Below are 12,306 nucleotides of genomic sequence, written 5' to 3'. Positions count from 1 at the left end.
AACGTAAAACCAAGCAGAAGTTTCTCAGTCTCATTCAATCCAAAGTTACAACCCTTACAAGCAACCAGCAACAAAAAATTTTGCTGGTAATTCAAGTCAGAAGAAAGGGAGCAGATATTACACATCAAAATCAACCCACACCAGTAGGATTTTGATCCTTCTTCTCTCAAGCCTCCAATCCAACCAAGGAAGTGCTGCAGTGAACAGGTTGCAGACCCTTCTCTCTCTCAAGCTCCAAACTCCTTTGGAACACTCAAGAGTACCCTCAAGAAAGCTTCATGTCACGCTCTCCCAAGCCTCATTCCCAACCAAGACTGTACAAGGAGAAGAACCAACCCACACTATGATTGATGGTCTTCTTCCCTGTCTTATTGCATCCGACTTTTGTGCTTTGCACAGCTTCCATCACCTCTGTACACTGCTTGCTCGCTCGCCGATCTCTATCGCTAGGAAGCAGGCAACCGAAGGGGACGCAGCGCAGACACCGCCGGCGGCAGCGGGAAGGAGCACAGGTGTCCCTCGTCGTAAGACAAAGAGCCGTCGGCGTGCAGCTCCCCGGGGACAAGCGGCGCTCGGCACAGAGGGCAGGTGCACTGCCCGTGCTGCAGCCACCGGTCGACGCAGTGCCGGTGGAAGACGTGGCGGCAGTTTCCCATCCGCCGGACCTCGTCGGCGCCCTCGAACTCGTAGAGGCACACCGCGCAGCTCTCCGGCAAGCAGCGATGGCCGCGCTGCGCGGTGACCAGCTCCTGGAACCGGATCGCCGGCGAGCTCTCCTGGATCAGCTCGGCCGGGAGCGAGCAAAGGCCCGTCTGGTGGTAATGGGCGTGGGCGTCCGTGTCATGCCACTGGGCTTCGGACTCCAGCAGGGCGCCGAGGCCGAGGCAGTGGAAGACCCAGTTGATGAGCCTTCTCAGGTGGGCGAAGAAGAAGAGCAGGTGGAGGAGGAGCTTCGGGAGCTCAGAGTAGCCAACCGGGAACCCCATGTCGGGATCGAAGAGCCAGAGGAGCCGATGAGCTGCGGCAGTCAGTGTAGGTCAAGCAAAGAGGTGGAAGAAAGCAGAGACGGAACGCTACAGCTAACAAAGGACGTGGGTGGTGCAGAGAGGTTGCAGTGCGCAACTCACTTGCCCCTTTTTTCCCTCTCTGTGGCTGTCTGGGAAAAGCTGGTGGATTGGCCATTTTATACAGAGAGGAGAAGGAGGTGGTGGAGGAGGAGGGAGGGTGTGGGGGCTGTCCCATCTCCATCTCCATCTCCCTCTCCCCTCTCCCTCTCCCTGTGGAGAACGACCAGAAGAATCCCATGTGATGTATCGATGTTCCATTTGACTAATCATCCGAAACGTAGAATGCTTCTTCTTGCAACAGCTAACTAATCGTGCTCATTCATTCATTAGTTTCCGCACTTCATATCTCGAGACCGAAAACAAAAAAAGAGAGAGAGAACAAACAGTGAGAAGAAAAAGTGTTGGTCATCAGAGAGAGAGAGAGATGCTTGCGTTTGTCTCCTTCTCGGTGTTCTTTCGCCTGCTCTTAATTGCCAGTGTGTTAGCCATTTGCAGCTTGAAACCATTCGAGATGGCTGGATCTGCCACGTTAAATTCTGCTTGTCAATCCATCAAAGAACTCGATCTCTGATGCTTGTGATCTTAATCATATTCTCTGTCAGTGAAAAGGTACCCTCTCCGAGGCATGGCATGGCATGGCATGGCATGGCATGGCATGGCGTGGATGCCGTAAGAAGCATCTCACCTCCCCGCGTGTAACCATCAAGATGGGTGGGGGGCTCACCTTATCTCGATGCCTGAGGACTTGACGTGGACTGCATCGATGGAAAGAGGCACAAAGAATGCAATTGGTCAGATGCAGCATTTAAGACACGGCGACAGGGGGTAAGCCGGATGTGCTCTCTTAGATTGCCACATCTCACTTGCCACCACTCTCATGTCAAAACATCGACACACAACACAGCTTCCACATGATTCCAGCACATGAATCACTTCTTCTTCTTCTTTCTCTTGTGACTGCTACCTCCAAATGCAAAGTTCCATGGAATCCAACACATGTTATCGAACGCTGGTGCCAACATGGGTACTAGTAGCAACCCACCTAATGGAGGTCCCTTTGTCATGAAAGCTCGAGGCAACAGTGCAGGTTTGCATGTGACCTCGAGGAGAAGGATCTCCAGAAATATTCACTCTTCTCCCCGGTAACGAGACACATCTCACATGTCCCCCCCAACACAGTGAGGAATTAAGGGCACACCGGATCGATTTCTTTTTCCCCTCCTCCCTCTTCCCTCCTCCTCTCCTCCTCCTCCCAGCCTCATGAACAGCTGTGAAAGCTGCAATGATATGATCTGGCTTTCACATTCCCCCCATCAACACTGTCTCCTCGGTGGTACAGCTGATGGGAGTCAGAGATGGACAGGTGATGTACTGATTGACAACAAAAGTGATGGCCTCCTCTCCCGTTGCCTGTGCCATGAGATGTGTACTGTGACCAGATGCTTACAGCAGAGAGAGGGTGTCCTATTTATTACCTGAAGCTGACTTGGAGACAGCCTGATCCAGCTTCGACCCTCCGGACAAAGGGCTACTTCTATGACCATGGTGAAATTATCACACCCTCCTCCTGCTTCTCTGCTCTTTCTATTGTACATGGACAATAGATAGAGCTTCATCATCTGAGTTCCATCTCATGCAACCAAGTTTGGTTATTTATATCGAATTTATATCACTCTAATGAGGGATAGAAACATATATTCCTGTCAATTGAAAGAAGAATGAAGATGGAAAATTGCATACCTCAAGTGTGTTCACGAAGGATCTCTTCTCGATCTCCGGGCACGGTGCTGGCAGGAAGAGGCGTGGGGGCGGCGCCGCCACCGTCGGCGGAGGAGGAGGTGGATGGGGCTGGCGTGCACGGAGGAAAGACAAAAGAGTCGGTAGGTGAGCTTTCTCAGTCGCTGCACTGCGACCAGCACTCCTCTTTTGTCTTCTCCACCGTCGTCGGCTAACAACAACAAGGCAAGCAGCGGCAAGAGGAAGAGAAGCCGACGAGCTGTCTCCTCCTTGTCGGCACCGAAGCCCCCACTCCCCCCGGAAACAGCCAAATGTATTGGCCAATCCACCTCTCCCTTCTTTCCTCCCTCCCTCCCTGTGATGGATATCTCATGTGCTCAATTATGGTCGACCACGTAGTTTTCGAGATGGAATCGGACGTCAATTCCATCAAATCTACTGCATCATTCATTGAAGTCATGGATCGAGTTTATCAACATGTCATTAATTATATGCATCTTATTTATTTATTTATTTAAAACACATGAATAAAATTATAAGAATAGTATTTCGAATGATAAAAAAATAAATAGTTTAATCAGTGAATTTTTGTTTGATGATATATATATATATATATATATATATGACTATTAGTCGGATTGGAATTGAGATAGAATGATATTTAGAGGTGTCTTGCTCTTTAATATTTTTTTATTATGTTAAATATTAAACTATGATTATGATTATTGTTTGAAATAGGATCTCAAGTATTTTGGAGAACATGTGGAAATAAATATGAGAGCAAATGACCCAATCACCACATCAACATCAAGTATGTATGTTGGTGGAGGGATGAGGGTGACATTGTGGCTAACATGGCACTCTGGTCAAGCAAGGGGGGCAAATTGGATGTGAAGTGCCTTTCCATCCCATTTCAGTGTCCATTCTTGATTGGTTCCAATAAATATGCCTTCGAAATATGATCCACATCTTTTGATTGATTGAAAAGATGACAGTGATCTTTTAACATTAAAATAAATAGATGTGGGTTCAAGAAAAAAAATAACAACAATAATCTCTCATCTCTATTTCTTGGATTTTTTATTTTTAAATAAATCAATTTATATGATGGATATGATTTTAATAATGATTTTAATAAACTTTTTAAATATTTTTAATTTAACTAAGCATATAACAATTTATAGATTTCGGAACTTACGGCTTTATTGTTGTTACATAAATATCGAGATTATACAATGCGATATGAGTCGATAGTTTGATTCCAAGAAATCTCTTCTATTTTCTTGCGTATAATTAGCAAGTCGAAAAACAATTTATGCATTCAGCCCTTTTGAATTTACCAAATGTTCTTACCACCTCCTCTGACTAAGCCTCTTGATATGATCAAGCCGTGTCGTTCCAATGTTCTTCCATCGATCATCATTATCTAATTCATTATCAAGTTACAAATCCATGATCGATTGTGTTCCTCGCACTGCACCCTCATCGATGTTGTCATGAGTCGACGAAAACAAATAAAAAATAAAAAATATATTGTTCATGCCTAGTGGTTGAATGAATCCCATCCATTTCTTATGTTGCTTTTCCACATCAAACCATATATTTCAGGAGGAAAGGAAGAAGGCCACTTGGGAATCAAGATGAGCAAAGATTGGTGAAGAGAGCCCAAACCATGGATGCTTTCATGCTTAATGTCTGAAGCAAATATGGCTGCTGTTTCATCAATGAGGAATGCACCTATGCATGGATCATAACAATGGATCGAGGCTGAGCAGCAAAACAAGCATAGAATAATTGACCTACTTGCCAAAGCAACTAAGCAGGTATATATGTCTGATAGGTATGTATGTCTCTATATAGCCCTTCACAGTTCCATTTCGATCTACTCTATCTTGTCATGTCCTGCAGCAGCTGAGCTCCCATCAGGTCTCGGTAAGGAAGGTTCACTGCCTCCCCATCCGAAATGGAGAAATGGACCTGTTGATCATCGTCAACATGGTCTGCAGAGAACAGCTGGGAGTCGTGCAACAAGGATAGACTCATGCCTCCTCCACTGTGGTGCTGAAGACCCAGCGTTAAGGACACACCTGTGCTGCTGCTGCTGCTACTGTAGGGGAATCCCAAGTCGCTCACATGCCGGTGATGCTGCTGTCGGTACTGGTGCAGGGTTTGGTCACTGTGATGGCTGCTGTTGATGATGGAGGAGAGCGATTCGGAGTCCACGAGCGGCTGCACCGGCAGGGGTTTCTGGTCGAAGCTGAGGCCGGAGTTAGGGTTAGGGTTAGGGTGATCGTTGTGTCCATGTCCAGTTGGTGCTTGGTCGGCCTGGTTCTCCAGCTCCTTCGTCTCTTCCAGGTACATCTCCTCCACCATGGGCTTCCATAGCCTCACTCTTGCGTTTATGAACCAGTTGGAGACCTGTGCATGGCGCAAAGCGTGCTTAGAACGCAGCGGGTGAAAGGATCAAGAAGATGACGACGTGATAAGATTCTCTACCTGGCCTCTTGACAGTCCGGTTTGCCGGGCTAGGATGTGCTTGTCGGCATCGTTTGGGTACCTGAAAGAAGAGGGTAGATTAGCGTTCGGCTGTGTCATCCGAGGTCCGAGAGAGATCGGTGCATCACGATCCATCCAGGTTTCGAGTTGGTGCAGTTTCACATCACTGGAACAGCAGAAGCAATCAGAGAACGTTACGTACGGGTGAAGGAAATGCTCGAAGAGCCAGGCACGAAGAACGGAGACGGAGCGGTCGGGAAGGCCACGCTGAGGCCGCCACGGGTGCGGCTCCATCGTCCCCTGCTGAAACGCCTTCTGCCGCCGGATCCTCTGGTCCAGCATCCTGAGCCTCGGCGTCTCCCCCGGCGTCGTCCCCGGCGCCGCCGAGTCCTTCTCCCCCGTCGCCTCCTTCACCGCACGAATCTGACCCACGATCCCGTCCCTCAAACACCGGAAGTGCCTCGACATGGCCTTCGACGCCAACCCCGCGTACGCCGACGCGGTTCCTTCCCCACCCACCACCTCAAACCACGCCACCACCCCCCTCATCTCCTCGTAGTACTTCCGGTATCGCATGTCGACCTGTGTTGATACGATCAATGCGTCAAGATTAAGGTTGAGAGAGAAGACCGATGGTAGGAGTACTACAAACAATAACGAGATAACAAGAGCAGTGACGGCCCAACGAAGGGAATGGTGGGATCCCATTAACGAGGGGGATGGGGCAGTGGTAGGTTAGATGTCTATCTATGTAAAGGAAGGGAATCGAGGGTTCCCGATGTAATTGGAGCAGCCCCAAACTGTGAATCTGTCCCTACTGCCGGTGCAGACCCATTCATAATTGAACCTAGGAGATATATCAGGTTCCAGATCTATTGATTTGGATCATTACAAGCATCCATCTCAACTATGATCACAGGATATCTTGAAGCTAGCTTTCATGAAAACCAAGAAAGAATTCACCTCCTCGAGCATGGACAACAGCTGGGCTTTGATCTTTTGGAGCTCCACGAGGTCCATGGAGCGCAGAGACTGATGCCACGGAGAGGAGAGGGAAGGCTTTCCAGCTTCCCCCTCATGGTTTGTCTTGTTAGGCTTCTTCTTGGAACTGCTCTGCCCTGTGAGACCACAGAACTCGTTCAGCAGCTCCTGAGCTGGCCCCAGGAACTTGGAATTCCTTAGCTGCTGTTGCTGAAGGTGGTACGCTGCTCTCAGCTGCGGCTTGTCTCCGGCGGCGCTGTACTGCTCCGGCGGTTGTGGCACACCTACAAGTGCAGCTGAGTGCTTCATGTTGAGGAGGGAGAGGGAAGGCCCCCCGCTGGGTCGCTGGGTTCTGACACAGGAGAACAGAGGCCTCAAGGAAGAGGAGGAGGAGGAGGAGGAGTTGTCCACCTGCCATGGACTCACCGAAGCTGCCGCCTGCCAGCTTTGATGCTTGGAGGGGACCCCGAGAATCTCCATCCCGGGTTGGATGCCAAAGAACTCATGGCTGTGCTCGAAGCCTTGCATGGGGAATTCATTGTAGTGGGACTCATGGGCCATCACATAGAAGCTCTTGGGTACTCACTACCCCCCCCACCCTCCCCCTACAACATGCAGAAGCTCTTCCTTTTGCAGCTCGAGATCACCTCTGAAAGAGATGATGAAAGTGATGGAGGGGAAGATCTTGGTTCTTCAACTCGTTAACTGCCTCTGCTCTTTGGCTCCGATCCCCACTTCTCCAAAGTGCGAGTTCTTTTTGCTTTCATCATCTACTTTTCGATCTCCCCCTCTCATCTATTTTGCAGATGGCCATCACTTGCAGAGTTCTGCTCCTGATCAGAAGTAGACAGACGGAAATTGGAACTCAAGAAAAACTTGCCACTGCTGCTCTGATACTACAAATAGTCTTCTATAAACCCTAGAGACCTAGAGACCTAGGGATCTAGTGTGTGTGTCTGTGAGAGACAGAGAGAGAGAGTATGGGATGAGGAAGAAGAACAGCAACAAAGATAGGCATGAGGAAAGTGGAGAGAGAGAGAAAGAAGTGGTCCTCTTGCTTCCAGCTAATCTCCATTAAAGGGGTGTATTAAAGGAGAGAAGAACCGATGGGACCGCATGCAGGCCACCCCTCACTTCGTTTCTTCCACTCGTACTGTTCCTCATTTTTTTTCTACCTTGTAAGATTTTTTGTGTTTGTCCTCTCGTTTAATTCGTTGCTTGAAAGAAAGCAATCGTGTGGATCATATCCTCTTGACATTTTACTTGGAACTTTTGGTTTCATCTGCTTCGCACACACTTGGAAGCATCCATTTAGATCAGCTTAATTCTACCTGCTCTCTATTTTCCTTTTGCTCGGTCAGCATGTAGAGAGAGAGAGAGAGAGAGAGAGAGAGAGAGGAATGGGTATGATTGGAGAAGATACTGTGAGGTCCTATGATGTGCTGCACACTCGTACGTACATCTCTTTGCACGAGAAGCCAATGCATGCATTCGATGACGCCAAAGAAATCTGCCGACAAATTGACTATTGATGGAATCATGCTGATGAAACCACACGAAAGGTTTGACCATATCGTAAGTGTGTGTCATGGCTTATGTAATGGCATCACAATAGAGGACTATAATGGACATTATTCGGCCACAGGAAAATTATCTTTTTCTCATGATGACACCGTCGATCACTATTCCAACACCTAATTGACTATTTAGCTTAAACTATGATTGTTTAGATACAGACAAATAGAAACCTGACAGGTCTTCTTCCCCCATCATCAGCATAAACATTATATTACTGGATGAGTAAAATGGATGAAAAGAAGTTTTTGATCATTTTTCTATTGGTTATTTGATCAAATTATTCCTTACTGATGTTGGTGATTATCTTGCAAGCTAATATGCCCTATCATTTGGGTATAGTGATTTCTTCCCAAGTAAAATTATATTACGTCAATTGTGTATAACAACTCATTGCGCCGCTCATCTTAATTTGAAAATCAAAATAAATATGAGGGCCAATCGATTATGCTAATCGATGAGCCCATCATTTAGTTTTCATGTTTAAAGATAAAAAAAATTTGTACTCGATCAGTAAAAATTAGGTATTGATATAGGGATGAGAAAGTGATCGATCCCTCGAAATCATATAAACTTTACGTCATGTGATAGACACATGATCGATATCTTAGCACCCAACATGTGGCCAATATCTAGACACGAGGTTGAATCGAATCGATTTGTCGTACTATCATATTTTTCATTACAACGACGTTCATCGACATCTAGATATTTAGAATAATGATAATGATAAAAGATATTTAGAATATTAGAGGAAAATGACAATATCAAATGAAAAACAAATAAAAACAATAATAGAGAAAAATAAAAAAAAGATTTTTTTTTTTCATGATGTAATATCGCTTTAGATCTTTTCTATATTATTAAGATTTCTCCTCTTATTCTTTATAATATTAAATGGCACTTCAAGAAAGGTAAGTTAGGTCGTTCACATATGTATTATGCACGTCGGTGATCTCTAAATATGAGGTCTCATCCCATAATTAATTTAGCTAATAATTAAATATATAACATAAGATTCCAAAGATTGGAAATTAATCTCACACTGTATGAAATAAACTCGAGTCCGAGTTGGAGTCTGATTTGTCGGCACCGAGCCAACATGGCATGGTGGGATCTGCGCTGGGGATTAGACCCATTTACCACCCTCCACGTGTGTTCGTGAACGGCTGGATTCGACGGATCGATCTTGATGGACGGTCCAGATGCGGTAAACGGCCTATATTATAATTATTATTCTTGTTTACTGGCCCATTTAATGTCTCACGGTTTGGGTCAACTCGGTTCCGCTTCTTCCTTCCACCGCTCGCATCCCCCCTTCTCTCGAACACCGAGGAGATCCATCGATCGCGCCGCGCCCCCTCTTCACGCCCCCGGCTCCCCAGATCGACTCTTTCTTCTGACGCGACTCTGTCGGTAAGGTTCTTCTTCCTCTCCTTCTTCTTCTCTCCGGAGATCCGTTCCATTCGTGTCTCTCCTCGATGTTAATCGAGGAAATTAGGGTTTGCTTTCCGATCTCGTGCTGATTTGACCTCCTTTATTTCTTTTGATGTTGTTTTCGTTTCTTGGGATTAGATCGGTGATGTTTTTCTTGAATCTTGAAATGGTGTTTTGGTTTGCAGATCCACTGCGTGAGCTGTAAAAAATCGCATTTTTGATTTGATCGCAGGTTTCCGCAAAAAAGTTTGGGATTTGGGGGGATCCGATGGCTCCATTTTCCATCTCTTTGAGGTCTTCTTGCTTCATCCTCGTCGCTTTGTTGATTTTGGGGCCGAGCAATGCCTTTTACCTGCCCGGGAGTTATATGCATACGTATTCTCAAGGTGAAACCATAACGGTGAAAGTGAATTCGCTCACTTCGTTCGAGACCGAGCTCCCTTTTAGCTACTACAGCCTGCCCTACTGCCAACCGCAGGACGGGATCAAGAAGAGTGCGGAGAATTTGGGCGAGCTTCTCATGGGTGACCAGATCGACAACTCCCCTTACCAGTTCCATGTCAATGTCAATGAATCCTTTTACCTCTGCACCACGAACCCGTTGAACGAGCGCGAGGTGAAGCTGCTTAAGCAGCGGACTCGCGATCTGTATCAGGTGAACATGATTCTTGACAACCTTCCCGTTAGGAGATTTACCGAACAGAACGGTGCCACCTTTCAATGGACAGGGTTTCCTGTTGGTTACACCCCGTCGGGAAGTTCCGAAGACTACATCATTAATCACTTGAAGTTTAAGGTCCTAGTCCATGAGTACGAGGGAAGCCGTGTGGAGATAATTGGCACAGGGGAAGAAGGGATGGGAGTGATTTCAGAGACTGAAAAACAGAAGATGTCTGGGTATGAGATTGTCGGGTTTGAAGTTGTTCCATGCAGCGTGAAGCGCGATCCGGAAGCAATGTCGAAGCTGAACATCTACAGTAAAGTTGGTCCCGTGGACTGCCCATTGGAGCTTGAGAAATCCCAAGCAATTCGGGAACAGGAGAAGATCTCTTTCACTTATGAAGTTGTATTTGTGAAAAGCGATGTCAGATGGCCCTCGAGGTGGGATGCGTATCTCAAGATGGAGGGTGCCAGGGTTCACTGGTTCTCGATCATGAACTCTTTGATGGTTATATTCTTTTTGGCTGGAATAGTCTTTGTCATATTTTTGAGGACTGTAAGGAGGGACCTTACTAGATACGAGGAACTGGATAAAGAGTCTCAAGCGCAGATGAACGAGGAGCTATCCGGCTGGAAACTTGTCGTGGGAGATGTTTTCAGAGAGCCAACGAACTCAAAGCTGCTCTGTGTAATGGTTGGTGATGGAGTGCAGATTACCGGTATGGCTGTTGTGACCATTGTGTTTGCTGCTCTTGGCTTCATGTCTCCTGCCTCACGAGGCATGCTCTTGACGGGGATGATCATTCTCTATCTCTTCCTTGGGATTGCTGCTGGATACGTTGGTGTTAGGCTATGGAGGACCATTAAAGGTGGCTCAGAAGGATGGAGGCCGGTTTCATGGTCGATTGCTTGTTTCTTCCCCGGGATCGCATTTGTTATTCTCTGCATTCTGAACTTCATGCTGTGGGGAAGCAGCAGTACAGGAGCTCTCCCAATCTCATTATTCTTTGTTCTGTTATCCTTGTGGTTCTGCATCTCGGTGCCACTTACCCTTTTGGGTGGATTCTTAGGCACTCGGGCTGAGCACATTCAGTTCCCTGTGCGAACAAATCAGATTCCAAGAGAAATCCCTGCGAGGAAGTATCCCTCATGGCTGCTTGTCCTTGGTGCTGGAACTCTACCCTTCGGGACCCTTTTTATCGAGTTATTCTTCATTCTATCTAGCATATGGCTTGGGAGGTTCTATTACGTGTTCGGGTTCCTGCTCATAGTTCTTCTCTTGCTGGTCACCGTCTGTGCTGAGGTTTCTGTTATCCTAACATACATGCATCTCTGCGTGGAGGATTGGCAGTGGTGGTGGAAAGCCTTCTTTGCATCTGGCTCAGTTGCCATTTATGTGTTTTTGTACTCCATCAACTACTTGGTGTTTCAGCTGAGGAGCCTGAGCGGGCCTGTGTCAGCAATGCTCTACCTAGGCTATTCGTTGATCATGGCTGTTGCTATCATGTTATCCACTGGCACCATTGGTTTCTTGACGTCATTTTACTTTGTTCACTATCTCTTCTCATCAGTCAAGATTGATTAGAGGTTCGCTCCCTTGAGATTCAGCAGTTCCTCACTTCAATTTACAATCTTGGCATAGCCTTAGGATTAATAGATTTGATTAACTTGCCTTGAAGTTAAGACTACTTGTACTCAAGGTCAGCTGCTTCAAAGTATTTTTCTAGGATGAGATCTATGGAACTGCAGCTTGTCATTTTCTTTTCTTTCATTTCACTATGTTACCTCCGAGACTTGCTTACGACTGTTAAGCTTTATTTGGATGTCAAGGTCACAGAGTTACTTTTTCTTTTCACCTTATTTTCTGTTTCTTGGTCGACATTTACTGAACCTTGACAGTAGGATGTCAGTTTGGCAACTATTTTCTTATCTATTGCTCCAGTTATCAATGTTTGCTGAGATTATTGTGGCAGTTATCTTAATTACATGATAAATTTCATGTGTTCCATATTAGTTGGAGGTTTTATTTAAGCTGTGCTTATAATCACTTCTTGTAGCAGTAGAAGTTGGCTTTTTACCCATTTGATGTTCTTTTTGGAATTTTCTCTGGTTTATGTCAGATCTGAATTGTTGTACATTAAGAATGTTATTATTAGATGTGTTGCTATTTGAAATTGGAACAAATAAGCTGAGCATAATTACAAAATCATGGAATGCTTTGGTTTAAGATGTAGGGCTATTTAGTTTGTTCTACGACATAGGTGCTGGATTAGTTGTTTCATTATTTCGGTTCATGATATGCATTAAATCATTTGCCCTTATTGTAAGGATTCCTTGTAACATAGAAATATGG

The 12,306-nt window shown here is 46.1% G+C and overlaps 3 protein-coding genes across 5 annotated transcripts; 1 reads left to right on the top strand and 2 right to left on the bottom strand.

The window, feature by feature from the left end:
* Nucleotides 1-4: 4 nt before the first annotated feature.
* On the bottom strand, nucleotides 5-3,129 carry LOC103980381 (brassinosteroid-responsive RING protein 1). Of its 2 annotated transcripts, none has more exons than XM_065081540.1 (2): nucleotides 2,543-3,129; nucleotides 5-2,477 (listed from the first exon to the last, which is right to left on the bottom strand). In XM_065081540.1, exon 2 carries the CDS (start codon nucleotides 984-986, stop codon nucleotides 447-449), a length of 540 nt encoding a protein of 179 aa, XP_064937612.1. In that variant the 5' UTR covers nucleotides 987-2,477; nucleotides 2,543-3,129; the 3' UTR covers nucleotides 5-446. The 2 variants fall into 2 exon arrangements, with proteins under 2 accessions (XP_064937612.1, XP_064937611.1); XM_065081539.1 differs by having other exon boundaries at nucleotides 5-2,686; nucleotides 2,808-3,129.
* Nucleotides 3,130-4,572: 1,443 nt separating this feature from the next.
* LOC135589034 (homeobox protein BEL1 homolog) lies at nucleotides 4,573-7,356 on the bottom strand. The gene is made up of 4 exons (XM_065081369.1): nucleotides 6,264-7,356; nucleotides 5,503-5,882; nucleotides 5,301-5,361; nucleotides 4,573-5,222 (listed from the first exon to the last, which is right to left on the bottom strand). Exons 1-4 carry the CDS (start codon nucleotides 6,840-6,842, stop codon nucleotides 4,692-4,694), a joined length of 1,551 nt encoding a protein of 516 aa, XP_064937441.1. The 5' UTR covers nucleotides 6,843-7,356; the 3' UTR covers nucleotides 4,573-4,691.
* A 1,757-nt stretch (nucleotides 7,357-9,113) lies between these two features.
* LOC103980365 (transmembrane 9 superfamily member 12) lies at nucleotides 9,114-11,912 on the top strand. 2 transcript variants are annotated; one of them, XM_065081265.1, is made up of 2 exons: nucleotides 9,114-9,272; nucleotides 9,526-11,912. In XM_065081265.1, the coding sequence occupies exon 2, from the start codon at nucleotides 9,562-9,564 to the stop codon at nucleotides 11,536-11,538; it is 1,977 nt and encodes a 658-aa protein (XP_064937337.1). In that variant the 5' UTR covers nucleotides 9,114-9,272; nucleotides 9,526-9,561; the 3' UTR covers nucleotides 11,539-11,912. The 2 variants fall into 2 exon arrangements, with proteins under 2 accessions (XP_064937337.1, XP_018681385.2); XM_018825840.2 differs by having other exon boundaries at nucleotides 9,119-9,272; nucleotides 9,479-11,912.
* Nucleotides 11,913-12,306: the final 394 nt, after the last annotated feature.

Source organism: Musa acuminata, chromosome BXJ1-1 (genome assembly GCF_036884655.1).
Source record: "Musa acuminata AAA Group cultivar baxijiao chromosome BXJ1-1, Cavendish_Baxijiao_AAA, whole genome shotgun sequence".
NCBI classification, from domain to species: Eukaryota; Viridiplantae; Streptophyta; class Magnoliopsida; order Zingiberales; family Musaceae; genus Musa; species Musa acuminata.
The sequence above is the reverse complement of the archived record's forward strand: the minus strand, read 5'-3'. Positions and strand labels throughout refer to the sequence as shown.